Source organism: Rhea americana, unplaced genomic scaffold (genome assembly GCF_003343005.1).
Source record: "Rhea americana isolate MKP2758 unplaced genomic scaffold, rheAme1 scaffold_233, whole genome shotgun sequence".
NCBI lineage: Eukaryota > Metazoa > Chordata > Aves > Rheiformes > Rheidae > Rhea > Rhea americana.
Window position 1 is genome coordinate 552,111 of NW_028186350.1, and position 17,344 is coordinate 569,454.

Consider the following 17,344-nt stretch of genomic DNA (forward strand, 5'->3'; position numbering starts at 1 on the left):
CCTCCGGCTGTAACGGCCGCGGCGGAGCTCGCTCGTCTCCCCTTGCCCCGGCCGGGCAGTCTCGCCCTCTGCGCGTCCTTGGCGGCGGCGGGTACCTCTCACCTTAGCGGCGGTGCCAGGCCTGCTCCTCCGGGCGCGGCGTACCGGCGGGAAGCGCGCCGAGGGGCGGACTTCTGCCCTGGCGGCCCTGGGTCGGCGGGACGGCAGAAGCCGGTCCCAGTCACGGCCTGAGAGCCTGCATCTGCCTGCGGGGCTGTAGCTGCAAGGAGCGTTTGCCCTTCCACCCCTTTCCTGCCCCTGCGCTGGCACTTGGTGCTCCTGGCAAGGTCCCAGCCTGGCAGACTGCAGGCCAGAGAGCCGCAAGCACCCTTCAGGGAGAGCACTGTGGGGTGGTGGAAGCACCCTGGTGTCTGTAAGCGCCAAAAAGGGTGCTCCCTCTCTTACCTCTGCCATTCTGCTCCTTCCCTTTTATCTGTCGGTTTACTCAGACCTTTGGTGGCATGATTCATCTCACCAACCTTGCAGAAAAGTAATCCTTTTCTGGCTTTTTTTTCTGCTAGTCTGGTGAGCTGAACTGGCTCACCAAAGGGCAAGGGAGATACTAAACAAGCACCCGAGCTGGCACAAAGGAAGCAGCAGGGAGCACACAATAGCAGCAGGGGTAGGATAGGGACAGCAAATGTATCAGCTCAGTTCTCGTCCCTGCTTCCACCCTTAGGTACTTTATAGCTAATGGAAGGTAGGCCAACTGGGACTTTTTCAGCTATTACCTGTACTTACAGACTTRAAAAGCATTTGCTCCTTGCTTTAAGTGTTCAAGGAGAGACAAGAAATTCTTGCAGTTACCTAACTTCCTTCTAGTCATGCTACAGGAACAGGAAAGGAACCAGCACAGCTTCTCCTTTCTTTTTGTTTGAAGTGTTGATATGCAGACAAGCAGAACTATATATAAAAACATCAATAATGAACTATTCCAATGTATGATGAAAATGTAGCAATAGCTGTACAGAACTCTAGTTTGGCATTCAGTTAACTATCTTTGCTGTTATTTCAGCAATCTATATAGAGAAGAATGCTAAAATTAATTCAGTGTAAACAGAACTGCGGAACACTTAAAAAGGCTTAAAAGTCTCTTCTGTTAAAACTTTTCTTATAATTAGCATTCAGAGCAAGGTTTGCAAAAGAAATTTTTAAGCTGTTTTCATCTGTTAATATTTATCCCTTTTATTTTAACCAATAAATTTTAAGCAAATATGCTGAATCTACTACTTCTGATTAGTTGCATGGGCACTTAAACAGAAAATTTTAACTAATTTCCAAGTAGAAACATTTCACAGAAACATTCTTAGTGTACAGAAATGTTCTTAATTTACAAATTTTAAATACAAAACCAAAACTGTTTTAGCAGTCAACATTGGAATATTGTAACGAGCTCTTGAAGTCTTTTGACAAACATTTAATGGTGCTTCTTCTAATTCCGGTCTGCTGAATCTCTTTAAATCAAATCTATGGTATGACATTACTATTGCATTTATCTGAATATAGGATCAACATAATATGACTACTAGACAAGAGAGAGGGAATTCAAGGATATTTTGGCTGTAGGTAGTCCAGTGTTTCCCTGGCTGACAGCTCAATTTGGAGATTAGCCAGTTTGAAACTGCCAAAGGAATTGTCTTTGATTTTGCCCTTGCTACAGAAAAATCAGGCAGTGAATGAATAGGGCTTTTGCAATTCTCAAGCTGAGATCCTACCAGTTCAGTAGAAAGCAGATTGTCAAAAGAGGATTTCAATTTTTCAAGTCATTTTTTGTATCTTTTAGGAAGAGTTTTTCTTCACATCCAGCAAGCTCCCTTAATTTGAAGGAGCTATGCTTTCTGATTTTGGCTCCTACAGCAGTCAGAGTTTTCCCTTGATAGTTGTGTGTCACATCCAGCATTTTCAATTTTTCAGAGATATTAGTAGCTCAAAACTCTTCCAACTCTTAACCTTGTTATACCCCCCAAAACAAATCATAAATCTTTTTTTGAATGTGACACTTGGGTGCTTTTCTTTTAGGTTTCCTCTTAGGGAAAATAATTCCATATTTTAGTAATGTAGTTGTCTATCTTCATGACTTAGTATTGTGAAGTCAATAATAGTCATAAAATTTCAACCTTAATGGAAATACAAACTTGGCACTGAAATAAAATAATCTTTCTTAGTAAGGTAGTGTAGAGCTGAAAGGAATGTAGATTCCTTGAGGGAAGACTGAAATCAGGACCTTTCTGAATTTATTCAATCACAGAAGTAAGTCTCAAATTATTACTGCCATTTGCTCTCTGCTTAAGAAAAATGGAAATGAAACATCATCATCATATTCTCACTGCTGTGTGTTTTAACGTTATCCAGTTTAATATCTTGGCATTGTGCTACTGTTGAGATACTTCATGGTAAACTTTATGCCCATTTTCTGCATGGAAATCAAGTTTTTATAAAATGGTGCTTAAATGTAAGGCAGATGTTTTATCAGTTTTAATGACTTTTTCWTTCCTTCTTTCTTTCTTTCCATCTTGCATTTTTACATTTAGGGTTGAAAAGCAAAATGGTACATGCCGAAGCATTTTCACGTCCACTGAGTCGGAATGAGGTGGTCGGTTTAATTTTTCGTTTAACAATATTTGGTGCCGTAACGTATTTTACCATTAAATGGATGGTAGATGCCATTGATCCAACCAGAAAGCAAAAAGTAGAAGCTCAGAAACAGGTAGGGTTTACAGAAACACGTATGACTATCTCATTAATTGCTCTTTATACACAGAAATGTATCAACTGAAAACTGGAGTACGAATAACCAACAAAGGAATCAACAAAAGCATGTGGATATGGAGAAATCAGAAAATTAGAAAGAGATCTTTTGTAGTAAATGTCAGAATCCATGCTATTAGCATTTTCAGTACTTACATTTTATAATAAGTTGAAATGTCTAGCTGGCAGTGGTGAAAAAAATGCTCAACTGTAGTATGATGTTGTCTTGAAGTATCTGTAGGTGTGTGGTCCCAGAGTTTCTTCTGCTTCTGACAGCTTTGCTAAGTAGCAGTAGCATTAAATAATGCTCTCATCAGTCTCTTGGATGCATTTTAAAACCTTGAGCAGAAGTGACTTACCTCTGTGCAGCTTTTTCACAATTAGAAGCTAATGGCAAAAGCAGAGATTGTAGTTACTCATGACAAAGAGGAACACTACTGTCCATTTTCCTTTTTAAGAGTAGCATGCACCTTGCCTGCACCTTCCCCAGCAGAGGTCAAAATGCCCTGGAAAGGGGAGGGAAAAAAAGTGAAAAGCCTTGTCCCTTATATTGAACTAGAATGATTCATGGGAGTTAATGCTTTGAGAAAAGATTTGGGTGCAATTCAAGAAAAATGCTAAGTATTGCCTTTGGAAAATGTTGAAACATTACAGCAGTTTTGAGCAACCTAACTCTGTTTGGGGGCAGAGATGGGTTGTTTTTTTAATGAAATCCTTAGTTAAAAGTTTGGCCTGTCTTGAAAAGTCAACTTTCACAATCTGTGCCAGTGCCAACAATTATATAAGAGATTGCAATATCCCAAAAGCATGTCAGATTTAACCGCAAAATTGAGTGTAAAGAGAAACTGAATTGTGAAAGTATGTTGACACAACAAATGACTTTTCCTTTTAAATGGAGAGAAAGAAAACACTGAATACAGAGAAAAAAAATTGACTAACTTCTGTGCATTACCTTTTTTCTTTTTTTCTTAAAAATATATGAATCTCTCCTTGATACAGTCTTTTTTTAGAATAACACAAATGGTATTTTCCGTAAAAACATTCTTGTTATTTGCAGCGTTGTGAAAGAAGGTAATGCAGAAATGTGAAGGCTCTCTAGAGTTATCTTTAATGATGAGTTCCAGGCTTTCCATATGAATAATCTACAAAATTTGTAGGAACTAACTGACTTGAAGCATAATATATCTGTATAAGCTTTAAAAACTCCTATACAGCTTATGGAAGTGGTTCTGTACTGGGGTTACCTATATATTAGCCCTATTCTGGACAACAAACTTAGAGTTTTAATGTTTGTTTTGATTGCTTTTGAGGTCACGATATATGACTTGTAGATTTGGGGGATGAGGGGAGTTAGTTTGACACTTATTTGATGGGAACTTAGACATGTGACTTGGTTTCTCTCAAGTGACTAGTAAGTCATTAGGAAATAGAGCTTTCTACTTCAGAATGATTTAAGCTATTTTGAAGCTTTTATTTCTAACTTTCAGACTGAAAATAGCAGCTCTTTAAAAACTCATTTTTGAATTAGCTAACCAATTTCTTTTTCTATTTTTTTTTCTTTTTTTCCTCCAGGCTGAAAAGCTAATGAAGCAGATTGGAGTGAAAAATGTCAAGCTTACTGAATATGAAATGAGCATTGCTGCACATCTCGTAGACCCACTTAGTATGCATGTAAGGCACTGTTCTCTGCACAATTGTCCCTGTTTCCTATAAGAGCACTTCAGGCAGGGAAGATCTTGATTTTGACTTTGGATGATTTTATTTGTCATACGTACGTATGTGTGTGAAAATACACAGAAAATATTTCTGTAATTTGATACTAAAATTGCATCATTACAAACAGAATGGGTTTTTTTTAATCATTTAATTTGAGGCTTTACACTACTTCGAAGCTTTTTATGAGGCCTCCTTGAAAATCGATGTATTTTTTATTGGCAGGGACTACAAAGACCACTTCTAATACTGTTTTTCCATATCAGGTAACCTGGAGTGATATTGCGGGCTTGGATGATGTTATTACAGACTTGAAAGACACAGTCATTTTGCCCATTAAGAAGAAATACTTGTTTGAGAATTCCAGACTCTTACAGCCACCAAAGGGTAGGAAGGAAATGCTACAGACTTATGTATTGGTATTAAATATATATATATATATACATATATATATATATATGATTACCTAGAAAGAAAAGAAGAAATGGGTTAACAGTTGATAACTGTTAATAACTACCTATATGTATGACGCTCTCTTCTTTGTTTCATGTGCAAAATCAAATAACTGGAGCACTTTTGTAGTTGTGTTAGTTTTTCCAGACTGCTTACTTTTTAAGTCACAAATTGAAACTGTCTGGAAAATTATTTGAATGTCATGATCTAATGAGCTGAAGGAAAAAAAATTATTTATTCATTTCTTTTTAACTAGACTTTCCACACAGGGCAAGGTCCCCATTTTACTAGTGTCTTGCATCACGTGTTAATAGAAARTCACCTCAGAGGGATAGATTATGTTGTTTATGGTCATCAGTCACATTACCAGAAAAAAAAAAACTCTAATAATTCTCTGTTTCTGGCTTGTTTGAATTATTTTTTTCCTTTAAATTGTTTTATTTTCATCTGTGTTAGAAAAGAATTAGTGTAAATTGTTTCAGTGTGACAAGTTTAAAAAGTGGATGCTTTATTTATCTGGGCTCCATTTTTTTTCCTCTGGGATATATTTTGTTAGCAGGGTTGACACAGACTATAAAAAAGGTCTATCAAATGCTCATAGAAAATAATTAGATATTTTTTCAATTTTATCTTAAATTTACAGTCACAGAAATAGAACAGTCATCTTTCAAACAAATGTCTCTCCAGTTTGACTGTATCCATTTTTAGATATTTTTATCTTACGATAAGGGTATCTTTAAAAACTGACGTTTGATTTGATGGGGCATTATGTACTTGTTTTCACAGCTTTTAAAACTTGTGCACAATCACGTCTATTACACTAATCCATGTTTTGTATACTGTTACGAGACATCATTAACACCACTGCTTTTTCAGGAGTACTTCTCTATGGCCCTCCTGGTTGTGGTAAAACACTGATCGCCAAAGCTACAGCAAAGGAAGCAGGTTGTCGATTTATTAATCTGCAACCTTCAACGCTGACTGACAAATGGTATGGGGAGTCTCAAAAACTGGCTGCTGCTGTCTTCTCCCTTGCTATAAAGCTCCAACCATCCATCATTTTTATTGATGAAATAGGTAAAAAGCTATCTGCTTTGTAAGTAACTGTAACAAAGTAACATTAAACTGCAAGCTCAGGTTGATGAGTGTATTTGTCTAGTGCTACGTGCTCTTTAAAAAGAATGATAATAGAACCAGGTTTAGTCATATAAATAGTATAGAAAAGCAATGATGCCAAAATAGGAAAAATATTATACTTTTTAGTGTCAGTGGAGGAAATTACAGTAGAACAAGTTGATGCTTATTTTTGGTTGAGCTAAACTAGTTCTTGCAGGAAGCTTTTCTTCTGTATTCAGGTAATTCATCCCTAAATACACTTTAACACTGAATAGTTTTTGTCATGAGGAAACAGAATAAATTAGGGGATTAGGAGAGCTCAGGAGTAATAGTCTAATAAGGCTGAAGAAGTAGCAGGAAAGCTTCAGTTAGGAAAACAGCAAAGGTGCCAATTGCTCAGTGCATTTAGACTTGTCACATTTGTGTTTAAGTTACTGTGAACTTGAATGAAAATTGCACATTGTCCCTTAGCACTGGCTCTTCTTAGAATCAGTCATGCAGTTTGTAGAAATGGAATATGTTGAAGCTTTTACCCTCTCCTCATTTTCAGTTTATGAAAAGGTTATTTTCTTAAGATGATTTTTTTTTCACACAGGTATGAGAAGTTTAGGTTTTTACTAGCTGTTGGAAATTCTTTAGGAAACTGCTAGCAAAGTTAGAGCACTGTATAACAGCGTGTAGAGTCTACTTTGTATCAGTCCTGTTCAGGCAACAGCAGCTTGCTGTTCTTCTGTGCTTTGGTGTCTTCTAACTTGCCTTACGCTGAACGTTCAAATTGTGTGTGAGCAATAAAGGTAAAAGTTGAATTTTCAATGAATCCAGGAAAGTGAAAATTTGAAGCCCTTGCAGTAAACACAAGATTTGGGACAATTTCTTGTGATACTTAAGTAACTATTTTAAAATGTAGTAAGATTCCACTTTTTTATCCTTTGTTATAAGAAGTGTTTTCTACTTGTTGACAGTGTTTATTTAAAAAGTATTCATAAGAGACAGAATAACATAGGTCTGCACATGAGGAAATAAAAGTGTACAGTTTCTATGGCTCAACTGAAAGTAAGTTGCTTTACTGAATCCTTTAATACAGATTCCTTCCTACGAAGTCGCTCAAGCTCTGACCATGAAGCTACAGCTATGATGAAAGCTCAGTTTATGAGCCTTTGGGATGGTCTGGACACTGATTATAATTGTCAGGTAAGTAGAGAGAATGACATGAAAAGTAACATTTTTTTCTTCTAAACTAGTGTGCATTACAGCATTTGGGAAGGGGTGGCATATTGCATGTAATAATTGCCAAGAGTTTGTCTACCAGTTAATGTTAGTGATTGCCAATGTATTACGGGAGAGAGATGAATTATATTAATGGATCTTTCTGTTCTTGAGAAGACTGTTCTTGTGTGGAGTTTTCTTGGATATTCTTGCCTGCTTTTTAATTTTAAGAAATACTCTTTTCAGAAGTTTCTTAAGTCTGAATAATACAGGTGTAAACTTTGAACTGCCCAAATCAGGAATTCAAAACGGCTTTAAAAAATATCTTGTCAACAATATTTTTACCAGGTGAATGGAAACCTTATTTCAGAAAAGGTATTGAAAGATCTGAGTATGCATCCTAGTTGCAGGGTTTTTTTCTCTTCAGAAAAGCAGTAGACTAGCAAAGCTTGTTTGAGTTAACCTGAAAAGGTAGGAATGCTGATTTTGTCAAAAGACAAATTCTGCTAAATAGAGCCATGCTTCAATTCTGTATTCCTCCCTCTGCTTCTCTTCCCTTTTCATTACCTCAATGGCAATATTATATTTTGGGAAAAAAATAGCTGTTGATTTTTTTTTAAGAAAAAAGAAAAGAAAAACCAACAAAACACAAAACCAATGATGCAATTGACTCCAGTCTAGGGTGGAACAAATACTTCTTTGCTTTTCCTGCTTTCCTCAGCTTGTAGCAGCTACTTTTTTCCAGTTGATTTGGGGACTGATTAGAACACATTCAAGATAACATGCATAAGGGCTTTTAATCTGAGTGTTTGCTTGCTGTTATTATGAAGCTGATGGTATGAACACTTAACTGGAAGTTAAGTGCAAGCACGCACTCCTCCGGCTTTTTAATGTGTTATCTTTTTTCCAATATAGAGACAACTTCTTGGAACAAGTCAAACTGTTCATTCCATGCAGTAAGACAATATATAGTTTTATCCATCTTTTGAGTTCAGTGTACTAAGCCTGAACAAGTCATTGTTGTCCCGTACTCATAGGTCTCTGCATCGTAGGTGGTCACTGGAGTAAATAAATTACAATGGTAATGGGTGAGTGAAGACACTGCGGTCAACTGAGGTTTCTTGGAGGAGGGATTTAGCTGAAGAGTGTTTTGTTTCAATACCATATTTTTAGGCTCCTCCCATAGATGCGATTGCTATTCAAGAAGTGCTCTTTAAGCAGTGGTTTTGACATTTCTGTATTGTCTCATTTTTGACAGCCAGCTCATTCGACTCTTGTTAATTACAGATGTTTACTTGGGAGCTTTGGGTTGCCTGTTTGATTCTTGCCAAACAAATTTCTTCTGACTAAGGATTAAATTTGGCTTTTGTTACTGTGACAGGAATTCCAAATGTTAAGAGGAAATTGTAAATAAGTGTTGTAATGCATGTTATTTGTTCCTCTGTTGATTGCACCTGAAAAGTGTGTTCAGCTCTGTTGTCTGTGGGTGGGCTAAACCTGCCAAGGACACAATTTTGAGTCCAGAAGGAACTTCAGGCACAGTGCCTGGCAAAAAAGGCTGTGTTCCTTTGAGGGCCTGTTCAAGTCTGGAAGCAGTATATAGCTACATTCATTCCTTGGGGAGCCTGAGTTAGCAGAACCTGTAGACCGAGCCAGTTCTGGGCGGATTTCTCCTGAGTTCTGGGAAGGCTCCTCAGTTCTAGTAGTACAGAGAAAAAATATTTTGGATCCAGTACTGGCCCTGATACAGACCTCGGGGAAGCACAATATGGGTATAGTAATGTCTCTTTGCAAGAGGCAGCTCAGGCTCAGCCAAATCATTAGCATGTGTTCAGCACCAGTCATTTGAGGTCCCGCATGGAGGCTCTTCAGTGTATCTGCTGTTATCCCAGTACCTGCATAGTTCCACTGTCTCCTTTGCCTTTGTAGGGAAAAAGAAGTAGGCTGAACATAAAGATTTCTTTAACTTCCTTAGACACTTGCCTGTTACCCAGTTGATAAAACAATCAAGGGAGCTTGGATGCAGCTTCAAACCATCTTTGCTGTCCCCTGCTTGATCTATTACATGCAAGAGCAAAGAACTTGTGTGCATAACTGCTGCTAGAAGGAGCCTTGGTAGATTGCAGAGCCCTGGCTACAAATGAGCCTTTTGGCTTGTGTGTTGTGGTTTTTTTTTGGGGGGGGGGGGGGGAGAAGGGGGGGGAAAGGAGGAAGCAATTTGCCACCGTGTAATTAGGCCTCTAGGTGGCAGAGTCGCTCTGATCCAGGAAATGCAACTTGGCTTGGGCACAGGCTGCTGAAACTCCTAGAGCCAGTTGCGGAACAGTGATCCAAAACAAAAGAACAGAAGTATGTCAGGAAGTTGTATTGATAGGATATTAATTTCTCTGGCATTATTCATTTTCTTGACTGATTATTTACACTGTACATAACTTAAAATAACAAATAAGAACACAAGGCTGATGTGTACTAGAAATAAATTTGCTCTTAAGCTAACAACTGGAATCCAATCAAGTAAGGTAAATACTCTCCTTGTATTGAATTTGGCTTACACGTGTCTAATGCACTGCTGTTAAATTGCATCTTTTTTTTTTTTTAACATAGCACTGAAATGCAAAGTTTTTCATACCTTAACAAAATGCTTCCATTCCAGTTCCTTCCGTACTCAGTTCCCAATAGGAACTAACTGGATCTATATTAAAAAAAAGTTTTGGGTTACTGCTCATTGCTTGAACTTTGAAATTAGGCTCAGAAGGCTTCAAACTTGTGTGGTCTCTACACAGATGATATTCTGTGGTTGTACTTTCTTAAGCTGTCTGTTTAAATCCAATTGCTGAAATCAGTAGCAAGAAGCCTTATGTAACGTCTTTAAATGGTAACGTGCTTGATAAAGTTTGGAAGGGTCATGTGTTTGTTTTTGAAACTCCAGTATTATGATGTTTTTAAAACCTGGACTTAGGCTAACTAGTTTTCTCTGTTGCTATATACAGGTAATAGTGATGGGAGCTACAAACCGTCCTCAGGATCTCGACTCTGCAATCATGAGAAGAATGCCGACCCGATTTCACATCAACCAACCTGTAAGTCAGGCCAGCTTTGTTTAAACCATTTGCCTAGGGGCTGAGCAATAAGCAGATGCCTTATCAACCAGGAAGCATACATCTTCATTTCTCAGAGAAATAGAGACGGGGTTCTGTTTTGATCTGTTTTTAGCTTTTTTAGAAGTGCATGTAATTCTGTTTTTTACAGTGAAGTTTCTCATAGAAAACTAGGGGGCATCTTGTGTCAGTTCATGGCAGTTAGTGCTGGATACTGTTTGTGGTCAATAGACCTACTGTTTTGTTTTTCAGCTCAGGTTTGCTATCGACCTTTCTGTTTCCTTTCTGAATGCAGGCTGTGCTCCTCATACCCTTAGCTCTCTTTTCGGTAGTGCAAGGTAACACAGTTAGCTGTGGTATGCAAGGAAGTACTGTTTAGCTACACACAAACTGTAGCTAAACTGTAGGTGCATCATCTGTATCAGGACCAATTCCATAGCAGTGTTTTAGAAAACAGCACATTAAAAAGAAATCTGCTCAAGGCCTATTACAGTCAGGAGCAACAGTCGGTCTGGAAGACCGTACTTGTACCTTTCATGACTTATACCAAATAGACAGTAATTAATATCTTTATCAATTATGCCARCTGTCACAATATAACTCCTTCTATAAATTGTCATCCTTGTCAAAGTATTTTAAAAGCATTTGTGTGCTTAGTGTTATCACAAGACATTGTTCTGCCAGTATTGTAAAAAGTTTGGTTATGTTTGTCATTGTTCCCTTCTGGCTACTGAAATAACCTTGATTATTTATGTTTTGCATGATTTACTCCTTCAGTATTGATTGTGCAATAGAGCAGTCACATTCCCAGATCTGTCTTGTAAGAACCGGCTATCTGTCTTAATGGGCAGGTACTTCCTGAAACAGTGTTTAAAACTGCTTTTTTGAGATGCCTCTTCATAGGGTTGCATAAACCCTAACTCGTCTTCAAGTTTTCCTTGAATTAGTAAAGTCAATGGCAGTTTATTTTGGTACTTTTTCACGTTTTTCTATCACAAACCATAAGTAGTAGGATGAATGAATTTCAGATATCCCTCAAAATGTTATCACAAGACTTGGTTCTCTTGAATGCTAGAATTAAAACTGAAGGCGTGTCGCTTCAGGCCTGGACCTCTAACTGTTTTATTGTGCTATAGCCAGCTTGTTTCTTGTTCTTGTCCGTAGTATTTTGTGGTACAACCAGGCTTTATAATTTATCTTTTATGGAGGGCTAAGATCATTTGTATGTGCTCTGGACAGAAAGCATGAACACCTAGTATTGTTGTAGAGTGACTAGAGCCTTGCAAATTTCACATGTAAGGTAAGGTTAGGAAGTGAGAACATCTCAAAATTACTCAGTTATCTGCAAGGCACATGGAAATGATAGCCAGAAGTGGTCTTTTTGAGAAAGAATATGGAGTGTTCAGCTACAAAGTATTTTTGTGAGTTTTGGAGGAGTGAGTGGGTGTTTTTTTAATGAAAGTGAATTTTGGACAAGTTTGATATTGGGAGAAACAAACAAATCACTACCTGTATTTTACTTTCTTAGTAAGGAGATGCTTAGGACTTGGTTGTTTCTTTTAATAACTTCATTACAGTGTATGATTAATATTGCTTAAAATTTCCCAAAAATGATCTGTTGAATTGAATTTATTTTTTTTAAAAGGCTTTTTACACAGGGCAGTTTATCTTTTTCATCTGATTTATCAGAGCGTATATTGAAAGCACCCCCTACATCTAGGGAGTCAGTCCTCTGTTAAAGATGATTTGGGGAAACTTCAGACAAAAGCTGCTGTTGTTTAGGGCAAAGCAAGATTAAACATCTGTCAGTGCACTTTTTTTTTTCTTTTCCTATTGTTAATAAAAATGCATATGCTCAAATGTTTAATTTCATGCACTCCTTGAATCGGAGTACCCTAGGTCTATTTTTACTGATTGGTTTGCCTCATGCACAGTCAGATAGCTTTCCTTAGTGTGTATCCTTGTCTGCTCACTGAAATTTGACTGAAGGTCCACTCAGTGCAAAGTTGATATAAATGTTAAGTACATTTTTTTTTGTTCTTTAATAACTTTAATCTCTTTTGCTTAAGGCTCTGAAACAGAGAGAAGCAATCTTGAAGCTAATTTTGAAAAATGAAAATGTAAGTAGACTTAATAATGAATCTGCTAAATTGCTGTGGTCATGGCTGCAAATTCTGGAGTTGTGGAAAATATGTGTTATAATTGTCCTTCTTGGAGCAAGGTATATATTATCTACCAGAGTATTTCTGATTATAATTTAGGAATCTTTTGCGGTTTCAGGTGTGGCTTCAAATTAAAGCAGTAGAATTGTGTACTGGTTTAAGCACAAGCCTTCTACTAGAGCAGTAGTAGTCTCGGATTTCTTGGTGGAACACTGTCTCTGAGGAAAATTACTTAATTTCTCTGTCTCCATTTCTCTATTATATAACAAGGTAATATATTTATCTCCCTAAAGATGCCAAAGATGAATCATGTTTGGAAATCACTTTGATCAGTGAAAGAAATTTCAAGCCATCATGAAGCATTCATTCAGGAAGAAGAGATACTGAATTTTTTTGAACACTGTAGTTTATTGGCTCTAGTTCAGAAAGGAAGAATAACATTTTTTGACAGTGCTGCTTTTGCCATTTTGATTCAAAGTCTGTATTTTCTTTAGAGGAAAGGGCCTTCCATGTATGCTGCTACTAATATTAGATGGTGTTTATATTGCAGTCTGTATTCCAAGATGTGGAGAAGGAGTAGATACGCACGCAAGTGGTAGTATCTGTTGGCAGAATATGGAACTTGACCAATATTATTAGTCTTTTGGGGACCTGAACCCTGAGCCACAGAGGTTCCTGCCACTGAAGTTCTACAGAATTTATTTAGTAGCACTAATTCTCATTAAGTTAATGTTGTAAAATATTTGTTGATTGAGGTCTATCCTAAAGGTAGGACTCTTTTATTAGTAAAACCAACACAAACCTTTAAGATGCTTAATGTAAGCTGATCGTTTGTGAATGGCTGAGATACTAAGGAAATGATTTTGCAAAGAGTCATTCTGTATTGTTTGAATAGCATGACCAGCAAAAAGCCAGACATGATATCCATTCTGCCAAAGGTATCCTGCAGGAAGTATTGGCTTCTCTGCAGAAGATTGCAAACAACCTAAAAATTCTCTTGTAAATGGTGATTTTACTTTATTTTCAGGAATTGTTAGAGAGGTAAGCCAAGTGATAGGCTTCTATATTGTCTCCCTGAATATCTGCAAACAGCCAGCTCTTGCATATAAGTGAATGCTGTGGCTCCTTTGCCTTGGCAGCTGGACCTTTGGGTTGCAGCACCTTGACTGTATGGCCTGAACAGAGACACAAATCAGCTCCTGAATAAGGACTTTACAAAATGTAAGGGGTATCAAGCATCCAGCAGTGAATCATGGAAGCACAAAGTAACTTGTTTTAAAAAAATAAATTAGCCTATATTGGTTATCTAGTAGGAGGAGGAATTGGATCTCTCAAGCCCAGCTTGTTTTCAGCCAGAGTAACAAACTTCCTGGGAGACTCCTTCCCATGATGTCATGCCTCTATTTTTCCTCCCTGTTTAAGATCTTGTTTCTCCTTTCTCATTCCAAAGGAAATCCTTGTTAATGCTTGGTATCCAAAGTGCCTGTTTTCCATGTTAATTCTCAGCCAGCTACATTGCATCATTTCTGATTAGCTTTCAACCCCAGATTAGGCAATGATATGCAGATCAACAGTTGACTATCACTGGCTTTGATACTTGTGTGTGAGATAATGCTGGTGTTGTTATAGCAAAGCACACCAAGACAGCAGGGCTGTACTGTTTGTAGGACAACACTTTAGAGTAAGTCAGGTGCCAATTTTGCGTGACTTTCCACACCTGGGGACTCACATGACTTGCTGCAGACATAAACCAGAGTGCTGCATGTAGAGTTGTCGTGTGGTGATGAGGGAGCTCAAGTACAAGACAAAGATCTGAGCGAACATGACAGTGTCACCCTTAACTTATCTTTCAGGAAAAGTGGGAGGGAAGATGAGCAATTTGAAGAGTGCTTAGTGGATGTCAGTGCATTCTTAGGTTCTCTCTGGGAGTCCACTGATTTATTGAACTGGTAGTTGGAAGGAATATGGATTACGTACGGGGCTTTGCCTTTAGCACCAGTTAGCAATTTCATGGAATAGATTCCCTCTTAGAAAATGTCCCCCTTCACTTTCATTAGACTAGTTTGTCTTTAACTTTTATAAAAAAGGAAACACAGATGTCTTGGAAAAATATCCTGGAAAGAACTGGATAAATGTTAGGTCCTGACTAGAGGTGCAGGCTCTTCTGGCTGCTTGTCTGAGTTCTGTCTCTGATCCAATGCCTGGAGTTAAACATGTTATTCTGCTTCTGAGTTCCCCATGTCATAGATGACTAAATAGATAAGGTAAGCAGATAGATAAAGTAGGCACAGCTGTTCAGTAACTCAGCAAAAAACTGTTTTTGGAGTTCCTCTTTTGCACTGAGAGGTGGCAACAGCAAAATGTAAATAGGACAGGAACTTTTTCCAGCCTTACTGTGTTACTGGTTAACATAAGTCTTTATGAGAATAAAATGTACTCTTACAAATAAGTTCAAAACACAAGGCAACTAAACAATTTCCATTTAGTTTCCAAAACAAAAAGGCAAAACTGAAAAAAAAGTCTTAAGGCAGGTAAAAAATATTTGGAGGCAATTATGTGATGTACTCTAGGAGAAGAGTGTAAATGACTTCAAAGTTATCATGTTGTTACCTTTTATTTTTTAACAGGTGGACAGGCATGTAGATCTCCTAGAAGTTGCAAAAGAAACTGATGGCTTCTCAGGAAGTGACCTGAAAGAAATGTGCCGGGATGCAGCACTCCTTTGTGTCAGGGAATACGTTAATTCTGCCTGTGAAGAAGAGAAGTAGGTGTTTTATTCTGTGTTATGATAGCTGAACAGCAACTGCGAATGCTCTCGGTGCTGCATATTGTGCCATTATGAGTTTGTATCTTTTGATTTGCATTGCAAATTTAGGATTGTTTTAAACATTATGATTCACAAGTAGGTTCTCTTTTTTTTCCTTCAGAAATTGCCACTATACAGCAGAATATCAATGTTATCTTTATTCATTCTGACTGTGAAAATAAGATGATTTGTTTCAAAGTGGCAAGTTTGAGATGGCAAGAACCAAAAATAGAGTTGTATTACTGCATTATATTATCAAGCTTAGATGCTGGAAACGCTCTTGTGTGCATGTAACTTTATTTGTTGTAATGTTCCTGATTATCTGCCATTCATGAAGGCAAACCATATGCATAGATAGAGGCATGCATTTCCAGAAATACTGGCTCCCCATCAGAGTTGCTGTTGTCAAGGATTACTTTTCACTTTCTGAATAGTTCCTATGCAGCACCTGATTCACTATTTTTCTCTTTTTTTTTTTTTTCTTTTTTCTCCTTTTTTAAAGCCATGATGAAGATGAAATCCGGCCCGTGCAGCAGCAGGATCTACACAGGGCAATTGAAAAGATGAGAAAATCAAAGGATGCCACACTTCAGAATGTTTTGATGCATGTTAGTTTAGATTAAGATTGAAGAATGTGTTTGCAGTTTCTGATGTGATTTAGTTTGTTGATTTCTGTAATCAGTTAGTAAAAACAATGTCGGGGGTGGGAGTGGGGATGTTCTTTGAAGAAGGGAGTTATGTTTCTGAAACTGTTTTTATACAACAAATTCTAAGTTATTGAAATTTAGTAATGTGCCATTAGAAATGTAACAATAGATCATGAAGTGGAACAATTATAGCCCAGACCAAGAGCAACTGCCTGTGTTTTGTCCCATAATCAATACACTGTGTAGCCTTAAAGCAGGTTCTGATGTGATGCATGGGTTCAGTGGGTCACCTGTGAGGAGGGGAGATGATCCATTACCAGTTTGTGTATATATGTACAAGTGTGTGTGTATGTATGAAATGTATATATCCACACATTTTTTTATATATATAGACATAATCTGTAGATAACTTGAGTATGGAAAATCTTTTCTACTTGCTGAATCAAGCCAAATCAGATGTATAGATTAAAGATTCATCAATATTCAATTCACATTTACTTCTTCCTTTTAGCAGCAAAAATGAAGATAGAAATTCTGCTTCTAGAATAATTTTCAGGCAAAATTAAAAATGTTACTGATTTTTCTTTCACATGACCACTTGAAGTCTGGTGCCATTTAGTGAAGATAGTAAACTACTGTAAAAACATTTGAATACTTTTCATTTTGTATAAATCCTGCTATTGAGGATATTTAATGCCTTTAATGCTATTTTTATATTTTTTCCCTCTCTGATATGAGCAATTATAGAGTAGAATCTTCTTAACCAGTCTTTTAATTAAGCCCCACATATTATAAGCTCTCAGAAAAATTGTGGCTTTCTGATCTATTACATATTGTAATGAGAGCTTGCTGCTACTTAATCTTCTCTAGAAGACCCACTGCAGCACTGTGGCATTGTACAATGGAGTGTCATATGTGTAGTATTTGACTAAGGCAAGAGGATACGTTTTGTGATGTGTTGCTTTGTCACGTGCTCTGATTTGCAAAACTGAAGGGACTGGGTCTTGGACTTAAAAATATAATTTAGCAATGTTATGCTGTTCTTGCTGGTAACAGTTTAATAAATTTATGTAAAAATGCGATAAAGGCAAAGAGTTAAAAAAATGTAAGTGGCAAAGCTTTTTGCTGATGTTAGTCAATAGATTTTTATAATTTAATTCTCTTCTCAGCACCATGAATTGTGGACTAATTTAACATACATGCGTAATGAGAATTTTTAAACTCTAAGAGATGGTATATTATGTCACAGGTATCTTAGCTGCAGAAGAAAGGTAGGCACTGAAAGCAAGATACAGTGTAAAAGGAGAGAAGGTGCAAAGTAAAATAAAGACGCTCTGAGCCAGCCATCACACAGTA

The 17,344-nt window shown here is 37.3% G+C and overlaps 1 protein-coding gene and 1 long non-coding RNA gene across 3 annotated transcripts in view; one reads left to right on the plus strand and one right to left on the minus strand.

The window, feature by feature from the left end:
• The window catches only part of LOC146595222 (uncharacterized), a 9,345-nt gene extending 9,027 nt beyond the window's left edge, over positions 1–318 (minus strand). The window contains exon 1 of the long non-coding RNA XR_014895981.1: positions 103–318. This is a non-coding gene — a long non-coding RNA (uncharacterized LOC146595222). The remainder of the gene's footprint in view (positions 1–102) is intronic.
• ATAD1 (ATPase family AAA domain containing 1) overlaps positions 1–17,344 on the plus strand; it is an 18,022-nt gene extending 678 nt beyond the window's left edge. The window contains exons 1-10 of one of the 2 annotated variants that reach the window (XM_085306143.1): positions 334–412; positions 2,571–2,746; positions 4,360–4,458; positions 4,767–4,887; positions 5,830–6,030; positions 7,154–7,260; positions 10,266–10,355; positions 12,443–12,493; positions 15,163–15,299; positions 15,844–17,344. In XM_085306143.1, coding sequence (XP_085162269.1) covers positions 2,585–2,746; positions 4,360–4,458; positions 4,767–4,887; positions 5,830–6,030; positions 7,154–7,260; positions 10,266–10,355; positions 12,443–12,493; positions 15,163–15,299; positions 15,844–15,964 — 1,089 coding nt within the window. In that variant the 5' untranslated portion in view covers positions 334–412; positions 2,571–2,584 and the 3' untranslated portion in view covers positions 15,965–17,344. Of the gene's footprint in view, positions 1–333; positions 413–2,570; positions 2,747–4,359; positions 4,459–4,766; positions 4,888–5,829; positions 6,031–7,153; positions 7,261–10,265; positions 10,356–12,442; positions 12,494–15,162; positions 15,300–15,843 lie in introns of those variants that run through there. The other variant, XM_085306144.1, reaches the window with a different exon arrangement.